General features: G+C 40.6%; 1 protein-coding gene across 4 annotated transcripts in view; it reads left to right on the plus strand.

Moving 5' to 3' along the window:
* Positions 1 to 19,669, plus strand: part of kmt2d (lysine (K)-specific methyltransferase 2D) — a 245,245-nt gene that overhangs the window by 130,293 nt on the left and 95,283 nt on the right. For 2 of the 4 annotated variants that reach the window (XM_043681826.1, XM_043681827.1), the window contains exons 26-29: positions 6,718 to 6,765; positions 10,336 to 10,473; positions 14,136 to 14,324; positions 17,400 to 17,511. In XM_043681826.1, the coding sequence (XP_043537761.1) occupies positions 6,718 to 6,765; positions 10,336 to 10,473; positions 14,136 to 14,324; positions 17,400 to 17,511 (487 nt within the window). The remainder of the gene's footprint in view (positions 1 to 6,717; positions 6,766 to 10,335; positions 10,474 to 14,135; positions 14,325 to 17,399; positions 17,512 to 19,669) is intronic. The other 2 variants (XM_043681828.1, XM_043681829.1) reach the window with 2 other exon arrangements.

A 19,669-nucleotide genomic window follows, 5' to 3' on the forward strand; every position in this document is an offset into this window, starting at 1 on the left:
GCACAACAATCGCCTGACAGGAATGTTCCCTCCCGGTCAAGGGCATTCGGCCTCTGATCTTCGGGTAAGTGTCCTCCAAGGCAGCCTTTGAGATACTCCACAACGCAGAATCACCAAGCAGAAACTGATCGCCAAGTTCTGTACCCATGAAGATGGCCTCAACTGTGATCTTGGGTTCATGTTGCACTCCATGTAACCCCACCATACTGTACTGTATTGTAAAATCTTCCTTATTGTCCTGTTTTGACGATACCACGTTGATAAATTGTTATGATCTCTCAACTTTAATTATTTTGTACAGTTTTGGGTTACTTGTTACTTTGATTTGACCTTCAGCATGCGACTCTTAGACCTATCATCATATTTGAGCCATTTGATTTGTCTCCAACACCATCTTTCTTTTAATTTTTTGTAATTATCTCTGCTTCAATTAATCGGATCATAAGTCATCCCTTCACTTGCTATTCAGCTGTTGACACTTGATCACCCGCAGAGACTTATTATTCAACCTGTCGACACTCCACTCACACTATTTGTATGATCTTTCAAACTGTCTGCCGATTTCTGTGTCTGTGCTTCTCTTCACTTCACCACCTGATAAGAGGAGCAGCACTCTCCTTTCAGAATGGCAGGCGGTGACCAGTGGGGTACCGCAGGGATCAGTGCTGGGACCGCAGCTTTTTACAATATATATTAATGATATAGAAAATGGTGTTAATAGTAACATTAGCAAATTTGCTGATGATACAAAGCTGGGTGGCAGGGTGAAATGTGAGGAGGATGTTAGGAGATTACAGGGTGACCTGGACAGGTTAGGTAAGTGGACAGATGCATGGCTGATGCAGTTTAATGTGGATAAATGTATGGTTATCCACTTTGGTGGCAAGAACAGGAAGGCAGATTACTACCTAAATGGAGTCAAATTAGGTGAAGGGGCAGTACAAAGTGATCTGGGTGTTCTTGTACACCAGTCAATGAAGGCAAGCTTGCAGGTACAGCAGGTAGTGAAGGAAACTAATAGCATGCTGGCCTTCATAACAAGAGGGATTGCGTATAGAAGCAAAGAGGTTCTTCTGCAGCTGTACAGGGCCCTGGTGAGACCGCACCTGAATATTGTGTGCAGTTCTGGTCTCCAAATTTGAGGAAAGACATTCTGGCTACTGAGGGAGTGCAGCGTAGGTTGACTAGGTCAATTCCTGGAATGGCGGGACTATCTTATGTTGAAAGATTGGAGCGACTGGGCTTGTATACCCTTGAGTTTAGAAGACTGAGAGAGGATCTGATTGAGACATATAAGATTATTAAAGGTTTGGACACTCTGGAGGCAGGACACATATTTCCACTGATGGGTGAGTGCCGAACCAGAGGACACAACTTAAAAATAAGGGGTAGGCCATTTAGGACAGAGATGACGAGAAACTTCTTCACCCAGAGAGTGGTGGCTGTGTGGAATGCTCTGCCCCAGAAGGCAGTGGAGGCCAAGTCTCTGGATTCGTTTAAGAAAGAGTTGGATAGAGCTCTCAAGGATAGTAGAATCAAGGGTTATGGAGATAAGGCAGGAACAGGATACTGATTGAGGATGATCAGCCATGATCATAACGAATGGTGCAGGCTCGAAGGGCAGAATGGCCTACTCCTGCACCTATTGTCTATTGTCACTCTGAAAGCTGATTTCAAATAAGCCTGTTGGTCTATAACCTGGTGTCCTGTGACTTCTGACTTTGTCCACCCCAGTCCAACACCAGCACCTCCACATCACTGTCGAAACTACAAATTGTGTCCTGTTTTTTAAATAGAAGTACAAATAAATCAAATGCAAGTCTTTATGTACAAGTTTTTCCAGCAGTTAAAAATAGCTTAGTTAATGGAGACCTAATGAACCTTACAAATCATGTAACCTACAGCTTAAAGAGCAATTTAAAGTTTAAGCCAAGAAATGTTTACTTGACAATATTTAGACCTTTTGGCCTTGAAGGAAAGCATCTTAACCTTTTGAGTAATACATTGTGACTTGCGTCACAGGACGCTGCTTTTATAAAATGTTGTAGCATCCAACTGAATAAACAGTGGAATATTAAGTGATGTTCTGTAGTGAGCTGCACTATTGAATGCAGTTATACTCTTGCCCTTGTGCACACTTGGAGGTTGGCTCTGCCAATCTGTGCCCAGCTTTCTGAACTTGGGTAAGTGGGATGTACCCCTGCAGGAACTGTACATACAGAAACCCTGCAGGTAGCTCTAGAGTTTCAGCCGTATAATTTGAGTGAAATTTCTGCTGAGCAAAAAAGAAGTTTCTGTAGTTTCAATCCTGTTCCTGGTGGGCCTGATTCACAAAAAGTTACAGATAATTATGAATGACTTTGATGTAGAAGATTCCTTCACTTTGACTTTTCCAGGAATCTCATGGGCAACCCTACAACCACAGTCTCTCAAGGCACAACAGATATAGGTACTTTCACAAATGAAAAATTAAAAGCTCCCTGACCCGCAACTGGTCATGTAGAACAGACCCAGGCAACAGAAATGACTGACTGAGTGAGTGCGTGACTCATAAATATGAAAGAGGCAACTTAGCAGCATTCCCTTCTACTGATGCAATTGTCTGGCTTAACTACCTGAATATAAAATTATTGTTGCTGTACAAATCCATCCGCCGTAGTAAGCCAAACTGAATTTAGCACTTACTGACAGTGTCACGTAGGCAATCTTACAGATGGTTAGTGTGGAGGGTGACAGGCAGTAGAGTGCCCAACTGGCGCAGTCTTGTGAAGTAAGAGTTGAGGCACATATGGAGTAGTACGAAGGAAGTTTAGTTCTGCTTATGCCTATGCTATTTTCATGGGAGTGCATGATGCTGACATTGGGCGTCTGAAATGACAATTACTCTGTTCTGCATTAGTACCATCACTTGCCTTGAACACAAAAAAAATGTCATTTAGTTTATCCATTTGGCTTGCTTTCCATGTTGTAATTACACTGATTCGCTTCGCTTGCCTCTCATTAGGTCTTCACTTTTAGTTTCTGTTAGGTTGTGTTTTTGTATAGTTAGTTTTGAGATGTCTCTCATCAGTTTACTCAACTGCTACCACTCCAACCATTGTTCCCCCCCCTCCACTACCTCCATCATCCCTTGCTAGCTGTGCTGAGAGATGTGCAGAAGGGTGAAGGAGAGAAGCTGATGCGTAAATAGTTATCATGGATGATGCTGCAGATGGGTAAAGGATTTTTGATTGGTGGGACGAACAGGGTGAGGGAATGAGGAAGCCAGAAGGGAGTTGTACAATTTGGTGTGTTCATGAGAAACTACAACATCTCTGTGAAAAACGACCTTCTACTGAAACACTTACCCCAACTTGCTGCTTCATGCCCTCATCCACTGTTGATACTCCTCGTAAAAGTGGCCACTTCTCTGTGTATATATATCTTTACCCACCAACTATCAGACCCCTATTATGAAAACTATATCTCTCTAGTGCACTCTAGTGCTCTTTTCTATTGATTACACTTCCCATGCTCCTATTTTCACTGGCTTTATCTTTCTTTCATTTGGGCATGTTTGCTCAGATGCACACCAAAATTAACAGCAACATTTCTTCAATATGCACTGACATTTTTCAGAAATGTAAATGTTACATATATAAAGAGATTCTCCAATTGAAATCGTGAAAATATTTAAATTGGAATTGTATTTTTTTAATAAGCTAAAAACCTTTCAATTTGCGTTCATTTTTCAACTAAGTTAAATTGATTGCTCAATTTTGCTCCATTGCATTCTCAATTGCAGCATGTGAAAATAGCATTCAATTGTGGATTTGTGGACGAAAGATACCATTGACAGTACTTTACAATAAAGACGCCATTTGATGTATTCAATTAATGTCGATTATTGATTCTTATACTGTATTGTGCATTACTAGAGATAAAACAGCGTATCCTCAGACTCAACATGAGCAACGTAACAAGAAGGGGGTGTATGCTAGCAAATTGTCAAATTCTCCTCATGATTCAGCTCTTGTAAATGATTAGCTGAGGTACAGTTTAGATTAAAGAACCAGGGAGAAGTGAGGATTTTTTTTTCTGCAGCTCATTGTGAGCTGAAATGCCCTGCTTGAAAGAACGGTGGAAGCAGATATAATCGTACTTACAATGGGAAAATGGGTATATACTTGAAAAGTTTTGGAGAGCTATGGGAAAAGAGCAGGAGTGTGACTAAGTAACTGTGGCTTGCATAGAGACTTAGCAAGTTGGACGAGAGGGCTGCCCCGTGTTACATTCTTTTATAAAAATCTCGGTCTCACAACTGGATTGGAACTTACATTCCAGATTGTCATAAATATGCTACAAATGATTTCTTCAGCTGCTCTGTTTTTTGTATTAAAAAGAGATTAGTGGAAATTACTGTAACCCCTTTTAGGTTGCCAACTTTTTCACTCAACCAGTAAACATATACAGGGTAGCAAATGTGAGAAGTGCTTTTAAAAATATATTTACATTGACAATTGTGAGCTCTGTTGGAAGTACACCACTGTTTTATGTGAGGCCTAAAGTCAGTTTGTTACCTGTGTTTTTAGTCTGGTTTTGAGTTACAGTCTGCCTTTGATGCATTTGTGACTGGTGTTGTGAGCGAAGCCACAGTAGATGTATTTTTATGGGATGGGTACAGTGGAAAGAAGCTTCTCCCTGCTGCCTATTGTCTTGTTAATTGTGTGCTTGCCCGTCTCCAATCCACATATGCTGATTTCTGTCCTATCTCTTTCTGCTTCTGGTGTGCTTATGCTGATTTGTCTGCCCTTTTAATAAAATGCTTGATCGGTCTCTAATATTTTGCCTTGCGCAGATTCCTAAAGTGTGTTGGCTTTGTGGTACTTAGTACCCATGTCATTGTCAGAATTAGTGACTGACTAGATAAACAGCAAAATAGAATCCAGGAATGTTGAGGCCTTTTTGTTTTAATACCTTGTAATAACCAGATCTGGAAAAGCTTTCCAAGTTTTTCTTTGTAACCCAACCCTCTCTAAGGTTGGATGAGCCAATCGATTTAAAGCAATAAATGAAGCAGGTTCAGAGGAATTAATGAAATATAATGCCATCTAGGCCATGCCTATCCTGCAAAATACTGTATTCTTGTTTTATAAAATACAATTCTTTTAAAACCAGGAAAGCAAGCCAGTCACATCTTTCTGGGAGTTCCTGCCCTGGAACAATAATTTAGAAGCAACTGTAACTGTTCTATAATTGACTTCCAAGAATTTACCTATTTGCCCGTTTTGCCCAATTCCTCACAGTATTTGAGGGCAATCCTGTGGGTAAGCTATATTAACAACAGCTCCACCTTAGCAGTTAACCATCACAACTGTGCTCTAGATTAGGAGGTGATCTCCTATGGCACTGCTTTAATTTGTTTAAGCCACTGGAATACTATATCATATGTATGCCTCTGCTAATTCACATTTTCTGAGAAATGCTGAATTAGTGTATTTAGAAATACAGAAATTGTGATTGAGGAAAAAATTAGAGTTACCTAGTTTTTTTCCCCCAAATTTCATAAAATGTAGCATGAAACTTAAAAGATATGAAACTACAGATTCATGCAGTAATCTAACTAGAGGTGACTGTTGGAGAATAATAGATATTTAATTTGATTGTTGCAAGCCTGCTTCCTCTTTGTGTTGGCGCATCCATATTTGGGACATTGCAAGAGATAATGGGTCATGTTTTTTTCCTCCCTTTTTAATGTTATTTAACTTAGGTTTCACCACAAACTTGTGCACTTTTCCAACTATCAAAGTCCCTGTTCCTTCCATAATGGCACTGCCCCAATGGTGAGCTGAGTTGAAAATTTAACGCACCAATTGAATTTGAGTGAAAGCAAAATACTGCAGATGCTGGAAATCCAAAACAATCAGAATGCTGGAGAAACTCGGCAGGCCTGGCACCATCTGTCGAGCGAGAAAGAGCTAATGTTTAAAGTCCAAAATGACACCGCTTAAGAATTGAATTTGAGTAATTGGTTGGAATATGTACCACCTCAGTAATAGTTTGAAGTCAGTAGGTTGAAACAGTAATATTATACAGTGGAAAAAGGTAATATTAATTGCATCTCCCCATTCTCATTTTCTGTTCATGCTTGAACTTCGGTTTGTTTAGAAACAGTATTCTAGTCGATATTTACTTCAATCTGTCGTATATCTCTTTCACTTCTTTACGCACAAATGTTTTACATTTGTTTTAACCTTCTTTCCTTGTGTGAATTTTTCCAGAATTGTTTCAAGTTACCAAGCTACCTTGCTGTCTTTTTGATTGTAAAAGCTAGGCTACCTTTCTTTGTTTGTGAAACGCAGGGCTTTTGTGACTGCGTTCTTAACTGATTATTTGGTTAGGAGCTATTTACATAGTCCATTTAATGTGTCCTTTACAGATATATCTGTGGTTTTGGTCCACACTATTTAGTCAGTCCACTGCACTGACCACCCAACTAATTTTTAGAATCCAGGCTTTCTGGCTAACCTGATATCTGTAGAGACCCTGAAATATTACAGGTCACTTTGAATTTTGACACAATTCTTATTTGCTTTGAGCCATGCACAGTGATTGGGCTGTGTTATTATGCTGTAGAGATGGTTGTGGACATTTTAGGTTGGAAAGGCTTAAATGGCTTTTGCTTGCCACTGTTCAATTTTTTCCCTTTTTGTTTTTATTGTACTTTTGGGTTTTTAGGTTTCGATCTCAGTCCTTTCCACGCAGACAGCTCCCTCTCTCCCTTTGGTAAGCAGTCAGACCCTCTCGCCACTCTTTGCGTGTTCACATGTTAACATCAGTAGTTTGTACCTGGGTGCTTGTATGTCTGCTTGCGTTTTCATAGAGGATCTTCACATGATATCACCAGTCTATTCAGTGGGTTGCTGGACAAGTACTAAAATTTGTTTTAGCAATTGTGAACGTAAAAGCCAATCAAGATTTTTCTGCTTTCCTGCCTTTCAATTCTTTTGAAACTTTATCTGTAAAATGCATGTGAAAATCAGTTTGCATTCACAAACTATCTCAGAAGTAACAATTGTGATCTTGGATTGTCCTGCATCATATTTTATACCTAATCAAATATTTGTATTGTTGTAAAGGTATGATAACTTGAATAAAATATGTTGAGGCGCGGGAATTTTTCCAATGACTACTGGTAATCTAAGCATGTGTAAGTTATGTCACTGATTCTTGGTTCAAATTCCACCTATGGTAATAAACCAAGATTTGAAAAAGATGAATTTTGTTTGCACCGCCACGTTTATTTGACAAATGATTTGACAATTTGTTCAAAGATTTCCAGTCTGTTTTAAATGGAATTTATAGGAGCTCTCGATATCCAAATTGATAAGTCAACCATGCAGTACATACCTTAGCCTTAACAGCTGAAAGGGTCCCAGATTTGATTTCTGGCCTGCATATAGACTAAGTTGACCCTCGCTTTGTTACAAGATGATGTCACATTATTCTCACTCCTAATCACCATCCATTGTCCCCAGCTCCCCACCCCCAGTGTCAAGAATGCGCTTGCAGATTTTGAATGAGGTCAGCATTGGGTTTGGCTATAATCTACAATGTCAAATACCCTGCAGAACTTCAGTGTGGCAAATGGCTACGTGGAATGAATTACTGTAGGGTTGTCAGCACCCAGGTAGCTATCTCAGCAGCTGTAATTTTCCATTAACAGAGGAGGGTGAAGTACAGAATTAAGTATGTTAATGTGTTTGGAGACTTGATGCAGTCACAGTTCAGCCAAGCCGTGTACAAGGAACTGAATTGGTTCCTGTTAATTGAAATAGTTGACATTCAGCTAATGATCTGTTTATTTTGTTATCTCCTGCAGTATTGAGCCATGAGATGTCATCACGATTGTAAAAGTAAATCTGGAACTCTACTAATTTTGATTACTGCAGACCTTTAATAGAATTTGTGTTGACTGTTGCCTGATACATGTATTCCACACTATGGTGGGACAGTGCATATTTTCTATTTAAATCTTCGTCGTGGTTCAGTGCAAGTGGAATTTAGCTTTACAAATTATTGCCCATCAGAGGAACCTGTAAAATCTTGAATAGTTCATACAAAGGTTTCCCAGCCTATACAAAACAACTGGGTGGGATGAACTGTTGAACACTGACAGTTAAGTATATGCACAAAGAATTGGACATCATGATGTACTTATAATTCTAATCCTGAGGAGAGTTTGGAACACAATTTTTAAAAAAAATTAAAATCATGAGATATTATTTGTTTTGCAGTCTAGCAGGTTTAGAACAGCCCTATGTCTTGGGTCTGCTAAATTCAGTTGGAGATAACTCCTGCGTAAGGTATATCGCAGAATGCAACCCCAGCCAGCCAATGTGGAATCGTGTAGCTATAATTCTCTGCGCTCCAAGCTTGAAGAGGATGTATGAAGCTCAAGCGTTATGTAGGGAAGGAAGTGGAGGAAAGCCAAAGTTAAGCTGATTATTTGCTTGCAGTTTATGCTTATCTTTGCTGCTTGCCTTGAGAAAAAAATTCCTTTCACTTATGTGGGCAGGTTGTGTCCAAATCTACTTGTATAGTGCCTGTATCTTTCATCACAATAAATTTGATTTTACCTATATCGCGACTAATGATGCACCCCTCCATGTACTGTTTTCCTGTTGTAACCACAAGGCAGCTTTGCCCACAAAATTGACTCTGATTTATTACTTCATCTGAAAGTTGACAAGATTTGTGCTGAGCTTATTCAGAGATATTGAATTCCTGCTTCAGAAAGTATATTAAGATTTGCACACCAAACACAAGTTCCAGAGGCAAGCAGGGCTGTGTGAAACTGCTGGTAGGCTGCAGACATTTTAGATTAAGTCAGAATGTTGACATGCCACATTGCCAGTGTGGTCAAGCTCAACTTTGTGACATGCATCATTCATTAGCTTTTTGTAGATGCATTTTCACTGATCCGATTTGAGTACTAGCTCTTCATGCTCTCTGGTGGTCTCTCTTGTTATATATGTTACACCAAATACATTCTCCCTCCTTTATAATTTCTCCCTGTCACTGGCATGTGCAAGATAATCCAATTCAATTGTTAAAGTTAAATTTAAATCTAAGATTTTTGAGAGATATGGGCCCATTGCAGACATATGGAGTTAGGCCACAGATCAACCATGATCTGATTTGAATGGCAGAGCAGGTTTGAGGGGCTGAATAGCCTACTCCTGTTCCTATGTTCTTTTCCTTGATAGTGTTAGAATTTGGTAAAATGTTCTCTTTCAGTGCCCAAATATTCCTTAAATTTAATTTGTTCTTTCCAAGAGAATTGAAAATGTTTAGCTTTGATTTATCACCATTTAGAAAATGGACAGATCATTATTGAAATAAGACTCCTCCTTGAAATCTACATTTCCAATGATTTTGCTTTGGTGTTGAAAGCTCACTAAAATTAAGACCATAATTTTAAATAGAATCCTCAACTAATTTTAGTGTTTTTGTTTTCTCCTGAAGTCGGTGTTTGAAATGTTTTCCAATATTTAATCCAAGTGACCTTCATTAATTTGGGAGCATGGTTTTGTTGGCATTAGCAGTAAATTCTACTGATTGTCAGTGCCTCCAGACACTGACATCAATTATAACACTATCAGACCAGGAATAATGTTTAGGACCTCTGATCTGCAAAGTGGTTACCCACTGCCTTTACCAACTAAGCCATTGACAGAAGCTTTAGCTCACTCTCTTTAGATTGACCTTTTAGAATCACAAATGACAATAACTTATGAAGCTTGAGTTTGTTTCTTGTGGGCTGACAATAAAATTCAGAAGCAACTAAGCCATCAAATATCAGTGTATCTAACCAGAAGCAGTGCTTATTGCAATGTGATTTGGGCATGGTCTATGTTTTGTTCAACAGTAAATAAAAGATGCCTCACTATTGTGTTGTGCTCCACTTTGCATTTGAGTAGGAGTAAAGCTCCAATCTTTGGTTGAATTTGATCAGTGGGTTGAGGATGGAAATCTGCCTATACTCGTGTATCTTGGTATTACTTGGTTGTGAATGTTCTCACTACCAGTCATGTTGGACTGCTTTGAGTTTGTATTTGTTATTTTATTAATTTCCTGCCAATAGATATTTCTTTAAAATTGTTTTCTGTCTTTTCTTTGAGAATGGAAAGGAAGTTGGTCATGTAGACCTAAAGTTTGAGTAGGCAATCTGCAAAATTTTTTCCATTTCCTTGCTGTTTTGTGTTGTTGAATTCAGCTCCATTTTTCACAACTTCGCAACTGCTGGAAAAAAAAATTTGTTCAGTAACTTATCACGGTGCTCCTTTCTTTAAGCTGGGATTGACATCTCATCCGTTACGGATGAGCTTTCAGCCAATCATCCAAATGAGAGCTCAAAGCGAAATCAGCCTTTCAATGATGTTCCAGTGGAGGGTGCCCTCAGCTCAGATCTTGACAAGATTGTAACAGAAGGTAGGTCGAAAAGTGTTGTGTGAAAAGATCATGGAGGGTAAATAGTGATAGTTGTTTTTGGGGCTTGGTAGAGCTGCGATTCAAAAATGGTGTAGAATTTTAGGGTAGTGTCTCAACTGCAGTTTGCTTTTTGGTGTATGTCTGGATAACGTTGGGATATAGCTGTGTGTTGTGGAGTTCACAAAGAGGAGTTTTTTTTGGGTACTCAGTGATGTAAAATCTTCCCTAAGTCATCTAAAGTTGCACTTCAAAGCTGGTGATTTCCTTTTCTCCCTAGTCATGTTGCTGCAAAGTGGTTTTCTCTGGGTCAGTCCCTCGACATTGTTCCCTTATCTCCAAGACTGACTTGACCATGTTTGACTATCTTATCATTGGATATGGCTGGGCGATATAAACACGATCAGCTAAAGCCACTCATTAGTCCAGGATCATACCAAAGAGTGAACAACCCACGTGCACATATGCAGCTTATTTGCTTTATTTCCAACTGTCTTCTGAAGCTACTTTATTCCTTCAAGTGCAAGAAGCTCATGGATTCTAATCTCAGTATTGTGTATCCATTCAGCCAGGAACCTACATATTTAATTTGTCTGTCTGTCTTTTCCTGTGTCCTCTCTGCACAAGTGGGCACACAGACCCATGCATGCACAGCCTGAGATCCACCACCTGCACCTCAATTGTTTCTACTAAGTTACTACTCACTCAACTTCTTTTGCTGGTTCCCAAGCTGACAGATGGTTTCCTTTCCTCTAGTTACTGTGTACACCCTCTCCTTCAAAGCTATTGCTGTCAAATACAAACCTGCTTCTAAACCCTCTCTCAGAAAACTACTGTTTCAGCTCTAATCTACCTCTTTCCCCTTGAAGTTTTGAAAGTGTTATTACTTCCCAATCTGTCTTTTGCACATGCTTGAATCTTAACAAATTGTTTGTCTCATAAAAGCACTAAAAGGCTCTAACCAAAGTGTAAGTAACATCCTGTCACTGTGATGTATTCTCATTCCATATCCCCCTCATCCTTGTGTGTTAAATATTGGGAAGTCTGAAGTTTTTTGTCTTGTCCTCCTACCGCAAATTCCATCCCCTTTTCCATTAACTGTTTTTGCCTCAACGTAACTGTTTGTTTTTAGCCTTGGCTCCAGAATCAACCCCAGTTTAAGTACCAACCCCACACACACTCTCCCATCACAAAAAGACTGCCTACTTCCATCTGCATGACATCACCTCTCTCTCTCCTTCTGTCTCTGTCTCAGTCCACCTGCTACTGAAGCCCTCATCCATATCTTTGTACTGTATATTCAATTATTCTGATTCTGTCCTACCATTCTCAGTACTTTGTAAACTTTAGTTCATGCGCGCCTCTGCCCAAATTTTATTCTGTGCTGTTTGTTTGTTAACTTCCAGTGGTTCCTTGTTCAACAATGCCTCTGTTCTCTTAACCTTGTGTTTAAGCCTATTTATGGCCTCCCTCCTCTCTGGCTTTGTAAACATGGCTGTGCCTTCAGCCACCTAGATCCTTTGCTTTGCAATTTCTTCCTTAAACTCCTCTGTCTTCCTACTTCCCTTACTCCATTTTTAAGGCCTTGCTTAAAGCCACCTCGTTGTCTTTGCTTGTACTTCCTTCTCCGTGTGGTGTGCATGTTTGATGGCACCTCTGTAAAGGGCTTTGGATGCTTTTCTTTTGGTGAAAGTCATATTTCTATTGTTACTTTACTTGGCATTGTAATTTTATTTTGGCAAGTCATCTCTCTCAAGGCTGCTAACACTGTTTGCGATATTCTGAAGTGGTCTTCCCCATCATTTGAGAGGGTTTCACAGCTTTGTGTTTCCAATCAACTGAATGTAGATCGTGTATGCCCATGTGATTGTGTTCTTGAAAACTTTGCGCGTCAAGTTGTTGCACTTTATCACTTTCTCATGAAAATTAAATGTAAGTGTTGTAGTTGGTTTCTGTAGGACTTTTCTCATCAGAAAAAAAGCATGAAACTGTTGAAACTTTTTTTGTTGAAGTACTTCACGTGACCTAATTTCTATATTAGTAAATGCATCAATTTTTAAAATGAAGTAAGCTTAAAAATGTAAGTGAAATGTGGTCATTTTCAATTTCCAAAACCACCCACTTGCCACATATCCTGATCTCTCACTCTGCTGCCAGCCCTTCCCCTACCTACCATCTGGTTGAGCCCCTCCCATCTTGCTGCTGACTCTCCTGGCTCCTGTTCCCTGACTGTTCGTGTGTGTGTGTGTGTGTGTGTCCTGAACCCTTAGTGTGAGCCTTTTTAACCAGTCAACTCTAGCCCAATGTCTTCAGCGTTCTCAATCTGTTGAGTTGATTGTCCTGTAGGATATGTTACCAGGAGAATTCTGAGCAAAACTAGACCAAGCTCATCACAAACCCAGTAAAAAGAGCATGCCTCCTTCATATCAAAGCAGCTGCTCCTGCTCATCTCTAGAGCACTCATTCACACTAAAGGTTTACAAGATCTCGGGAGCAGGCGGTTCAATGGGATAGCCAGTGTGGCAGAAGTCAGAAGGTAGGCAACTAGAGAAGGAGCCCACAAGTCAGATGGTCAGCATGAGGGAAAGAAATGTCAGAAGCAGTGGAAACCACTCTTAAATGGAGGCAATCAGGTGTCATGGCCCTGCACTCAGACTGGTAAGAAACAACACTACAAAAACTTTGAGTCGTCCCTAAATGAGAATACAGGACCCATTAATTTAGTGTTAAAGAAGAACAGTGGAAAACGAGGGCTTCCTGTATAGGAACTTCAAGGGAATAACTGGTTTATGTCCACCGACATGTGGTTAAACACAATTAAAATACAGTTAACATAAGATTTGTTAGGAAGAGCCTCTGGGAGCATGCAATATGGATAACCTGACTGCTAGTTGGGCTCGGAGGTCAAATTACCAGGAGCTATTACGCAATCCAATGTTCCTCTCCCTGGAATGTAGAAGATTTAAGTAGTGATTTGGTCCAAGATTTCAAAAACTTCAGGTTGGGATTGTTGGACTAGAGAACGCATAGTCTGAGTGAGAACCAGACTTTTCAAGAATTTATTTAGGAAGCACCTCTACACATGCGTATCTCTTTTACAAATGGCGATTGATGCTGGACCAGTTGTATTAAGGGGCATGGGGAAAAGGTGGGTTTATGGAGTTCGTTCTCAGACCAGTCATGTTCATTGATTGATGGAACTGGCTTGAGGATTTTGTTTAGATTACTTGATTGATGGAACTGGCTTGAGGATTTTGTTTAGATTACTTAGTGTGGAAACAGGCCCTTCAGCCCAACAAGTCCACACCGACCCTCCGAAGAGCAACCCACCCAGACCCATTCCCCTACATTTACCCCTTCACCTAACACTATGGGCAATTTAGCATGGCCAATTCACCTAACCTGCACATTTTTGGACTGTGGGAGGAAACCTGAGCACCCAGGGGAAACCCACGCAGACACTGGGAGAATGTGCAAACTCCACGCAGAGAGTTGCCTGAGGCGGGAATTGAACCCGGGTCTTGGGTGGCACAGTGGTTAGCACTGCTGCCTCACAGCGCCAAAGTGGCTTACCTCATTCCTCTGTGTCTCAATAAACTTGTGGTGTGCCGATGTTGAAAATTAGTTTTATTGTTTTAGCAATAACAAGTTTGTTCTTCTTTTAGAACTAGCACAAATGGAGAGTAAAGATGTACAACAGCTCTTCACTGATGTTTTGGGATCACAGGGAAATCCTCCACTTTCAGAATCAACATTAGGTGGTATTCGAACTGCCTCCGAAAGCCATCTACTCACTTCTCATGGCTTGGGAGAGCTTATTAGACCTTCAGTATGCCAGCGGGGTCTCCTTCCTGGTAAGAGAATATACACTTTTTACATTTCAACAGTTTATCAGTCTGTTCAACAAGAATGCATGGCTGAAGCTTAAATTATTGGGTTGGGCTTTGCTGTCCTTTGTTCCTTTCATAAAATGGCTTGGCTTCTTCCAGTTATCTACTATTAATGTAAATTGTGGCAGAGCCCACATCTGCAATTCTTTCGTCTGACCACTGGTTTGGATGATGTGGGATAGGTACATGTAGATGATTTCAGGTGGGCTGGACCAGGGAGGGGGGAGTTTGGGCTGACTGAGTTGGGTTGCAAGGTTCCACTGAATACCACTTTGCCTGCCTTGATCCAAAACTGATGCCCATATTTTAGGCCAAATTATATCCCCTTACATTCCTGTGCTGCTAGATTGCAGTTTTAAAAAAAAGCCTTTATTTTAAAATTTCCATCCATGTTCCCTCACTTCTCTGTGGCATTACCTCCAGCCCCAACTCTGTCGTCTTCTCCACAGCCTTCAGATAACTGCTCAACTAATCCTTGAGTATCCCCAATTTTAGTTGCTCCAGCATTGGTGGCTATACTTGTGGTTGCTTTGGCTCTGAGCTCTGAATTTTCTCTTTGTGTCTCTGTCTTTGATCTGAACTGAATTGAATTGAATTTATTGTCATGTGTACCGAGGCACAGTGAAAAGCTTTGTCTCGAGAGCAATACAGGCAGATCACACAGTTAAGTAGCATAGATAAGTAAATAATACGTAGACAGTGGCAAAAACCAAAACACAGATATAGGCGAATGCTAAGAGTTTGAGAGTCCATTCAGTATTCTAACAACAGTAGGGTAGAAACTGTTTCGAAACCGATTGGTGCGTGTGTCCAGGCAGCTGTACCTTTTCCCCGATGGTAGAGGTTGTAGAAAAGCATTGCCAGGGTGAGATGGATCTTTAAGAATGCTGGTGGCCTTTCCTTGACAGTGGGCCTGGTAGACGGATTCTATAGATGGGAGGTTGGCCTTAGTGATTGCCCAGGCCGAGTTCACCACTCTCTGTAATCATCTCCGATCTTGAATGGTACAGTTGCCATACCAGGTAGTGATACATCCAGACAGAATGCTCTCGATGGCGCACCTATAAAAGTTGGCAAGGGTATTTGCCGTCATGCCAAATTTTCTCAGCTGCCTGAGGAAGAGAAGACATTGTTGGGCCTTTGTAACCAGTGGATCCACATGAAGAATCCAAGAAAGCTTGTTGCTGATGACCACTCCCAGGAGCTTGACACACTCCATTCATTCCACCTCTGTGCTGTTAATGTGTAGGGGGCATGAGTAACATCCTGCCGAATTTCAGCAGTAATGAGTTCCTTGGTGTTGCCAGCATTGAGAGCTTCTGCTTTAAGGCCCTCCTGAAAACCTACCAAACATTTGATCATCTGATGTAATGTCTTCCTATGTGGCTTGGTGTGATGTTTTACAATGCTCTATTGCAGTGTTTTGGGATTTCTAATTTACTTATGGAGCACTTCCAACATGAGTTGTTGTTGGACTGCCAATGCCGCTTGTATAGTTTGCATGAATGCTTCCTCATCTAACAGGATGTGAAGCAGGAGAACTGTTGTAGTGATTTAAGGAAAAATTTAAGTGAGGGGAAAAAGAACTACACAGGAGAAGCATTTCGGGGACAAAAGGGATTGCTTTGCATTTATCGATGCCAGTCATTTCAGTTTGAATGGTACAAGAGAGTCTCTTACTCTTTTGCGCTGATGTCCATCGCAGACAAAGTACAGAATTAAATAAGTTTTGGCTATTATCAAGTGTAGACCGGCAGAATGGAAACTCAAAATCAAACAAAAATAGTTTCCTCCACATTTAGCCCTCCCAAGAAGAATGGTGGCAATACCTTCATGCTTCCTCTAATCTTGCACACTTGTCTGTTCCTAATTGATGTTTTCCACAGCAATTGAAGAGCATCACCAGTGAGAAACCTGTCCTTCTGTTCAATGCCTTTTGTCTACTATTGTTTCTAGGGTCTTTTACTGGACTGTGGATTATGTTTTTGCCTCTGTTTTAGCCACCAAGTCCCCTCACTCATTGCTCTTGGATGTCTCATCCCCCATTTACTTAATATTCCAAGACACCAACCCCCACCTCTTTGATTTGATTTATTATTGTCACATGTACCAAGATACAGTGAAAAGTATTGTTTTAAGTGCTAACCAGTTATATCATACTTTATGTAAGTACATCAGGTAAATAGAACAGCATGCAGATTTTCTCCTACGTACAATCCATTAAGGAATTCCATAACCATGAATGTTTCTCAGAGATCATCACCAGTCATACACCACAAATGAGAGATTGGTCCTGTAGGACTACAGTGACTTTTTATGCCCAAAATCCTCACTGAGTGCACTACCAAAGTGTTATTACTAGATACTGTTCAAGTATGCAAAAGCCAGAATGGCATATGGGAGTAAGACTTAAATGGGGACCGGCATAAGGTATTTTTGAGTCCGTGGTACACACAAAATAGCTTATGCAAAAAAAGAGTGATTCAAAAGACTGTTGAGATACTGGACTCCATCCTTGCTTTTATATTTTAAACACTAATGAACTATTGGTGTGGTTACTTAAAGCTCTACTGAGACCTTAGGTAGAATATTGTATTCTGTGTTGAGTGACCCAATTTAGTGTGGATATGCTGACCTTACAAAAGGTCTCGTGGTAATTCATCAGGATGTTACTGAGGGTGAGGAAACCGATTTTATAATGTGCTTAAGAAAAAAGTGAGTTATTTCCTTTTCGTGATGCTGAGGTTGAGGGATGATCTGAATCCTGCAGGTACTAGAATTCTGGAACAAATTGGCAATCTTGGGATTCAAGCCAAATAGGTTAAAAGTGAGTGTGAACTGTTGTTATAGCTTGTCGTAGTAACCAAAACCTGCTGCTTCATTGTTCATGATAGGCGAGGGAATGAAAGTAAAATCTGAACAGTGGTCGTGCAAACTGCATTCTAATCAAGGCATTTGATTCGTATTTCCTGACGTGAGTTGTGGACCTTGGAAGCAAAAAAAGTGTTTTGTTTTGTTTCCTTTCCTTTCATTCTATAGGAGGGACGATGGCAGTTGGGCAACTTACTATTGGTGGTCCTCTGGCGCAGACATCAGGTGCAACCGGGGAGTCATTTCCCAATGTATGTCAGTCACCGTTTCTAGAAAACAGGTAAACGTTTTGTAATCTTTGTTTGGATTCAGGTTATTGTTGAAAGATTGAAGTTAATAAATGGTCTACCTTGTAAAAATGTTTTCCCTTCCTCTCAACCACACAGTATTTAGTCCTAATATTCGAAGTATTTAGGGTGGCACAGTGGCTGTGGCTCACACTGCTCCCTCAGTGCCAGAGGACCTGGGTTCAATTCCATCCTTGGGTAACTTGTCTATGTGGAGTTTGCATGTTCTCCCTGTGTCTGGGTGGGTTTCCTCTGGACACTCCAGCTTCCTCCCACAATCTAAATGTGTGCAGGTTAGGTTGAGTTGCTATGAGAAATGCAGAGTTACAGGAGGATAGGTCTGAGTGGGCTGCTCTTCGGGAGGTGGGGGGTGGATCAATGGGCTGAATGGCGTACTTCCACACTGTAGGGATTCTGTATGAATTAGGAATAGGCGTAGGCCATTCAATCCCTATAACCTGCTCTGCCAATCATGGCCTGAAAGCCAGAGTCATCCCAACATACTTTTTATGCCTTAGAGTGCTCCAAAGAGACTCAACTGTCTGAAAGAAAATCCATCTCATCTCTGTCTTGAATGGGAGGTGCATTATTTTTTAATGGTGTCTCTCAATCTCTTCCGCAAGAAGAGCGCATCCTTTCTGCATTCACCCTGTCAAGTCTCCTCAGGATCTTGCAACTTTAAGATACCTCTCATTCTTCTAAATTCCAATGGATGCAGGCCCAGCCAGGCCACAACTTTACAAATTATGCATTAACTATCTGGATGTAGGAACTGAGGGCATTGTTGCTAAGTTTGTAGATGGCGCAAAAATAGGTGACTGGGTAGTGTTGAGGAGGCGAAGAGACTGCAGAAGGACGTCGACAGGCTCAGGTTCAGCAAAGAAGTTGCCATTGGAATACAGTATGGGGACATGTCAGGTTATGCACTTTGGTAGGAAGAGTTGAGGCAGAGACTATTTTCTAAACTGGGAAAGGCATTAGGAATCTGAAGCACAAAGAATCTTGGGTGTCCTAATGCAGGATTCTCTTAAGGTTAGCATGCAGGTTCAGTTAGCAGTTAGGAAGGTAAATGCAATGTTAGCATTCATTTCAAGAGGGCTAGAATACAGAGAGGGATGTACTGTTGGGGCTACATAAGACTCTGGACCATGAATGGAATATTGTGAGCAATGTTTGGCCCAGTACCTAAGGAAGGATGTGCCGGTCTTTGAGGGGGGTCCGGAGGAGATTTACAAAAATGATCCCGAGAATGAAGATCTTGTCATGTGAGGAGCATTAGAGGATTCTGGGTCTGTACTCTGGAGTTTAGAATGATTGAGGGATTGATGTTATTGACATTTACATAATACTGAGAGACCTGGATAGCGTGGAAGTGGGGATGATTTCACTAGTAGGAGACTAGGGCCCAAGGTCACAGCCTCAGTGAATGGACAACTCTTTAGAACTGAGATGAGGAGGAATTTCTTCAGCTAGAGGGTGGGGAATCTGGAACTCATTGATGCAGAAGGCTGTGGAGGCTAAGTCATTGTGTGTATTTAAGACACACTTCAACCATGATCAAATGGCAGAGCAGATTTGATGGGCTGAATGACCTAATACTACTCCTATATCTTTTGGCTTTTTCTCCTGTTGGAAATCGGATCCTGCTATTCTTGGAGTCTTCACAAAAGTTTTTTTAAAAAGTATCAAAGTAGACAAAGTCCATAATATACATGTCTGAGGTTAACAGAAAACCCAGTTTCTGTACTTTACAAGAACTATTACTTATTACTTATCTCTCACCACAGATAAACAGCTATGACTGTCAACATATGATTATTCATTGAACCTCTTAACCCCTTTTAGACACACATGCAACTTCTTAAATAAATCATGTTATGTGCAGAAGGGGCAAAAACAAAACTGGGGAAACTCTTCAATGGCATCAGTTCTTGAGACTTAATAGAGGGGTTTGTATTGTTTCCCCAAGTCTTTCAGTTCTGAGTTCTTCCTGTGGGTTATTTCACTTTTCAGGCGTCAGAGTGACTGGTTCACAAATTATAAAAGCTCTCTGACTGCTTTGTTAAAAGCAACAACTGTTATGAGAAAAATATTGCTTTTTTAAAACTTCAGGTATTTTGTTGGAGAGATGAGCATAACACCTCCCTTCTC

The sequence above is a fragment of the Chiloscyllium plagiosum genome, chromosome 43, assembly GCF_004010195.1.
Source record: "Chiloscyllium plagiosum isolate BGI_BamShark_2017 chromosome 43, ASM401019v2, whole genome shotgun sequence".
In the NCBI taxonomy this organism is placed as follows: domain Eukaryota; kingdom Metazoa; phylum Chordata; class Chondrichthyes; order Orectolobiformes; family Hemiscylliidae; genus Chiloscyllium; species Chiloscyllium plagiosum.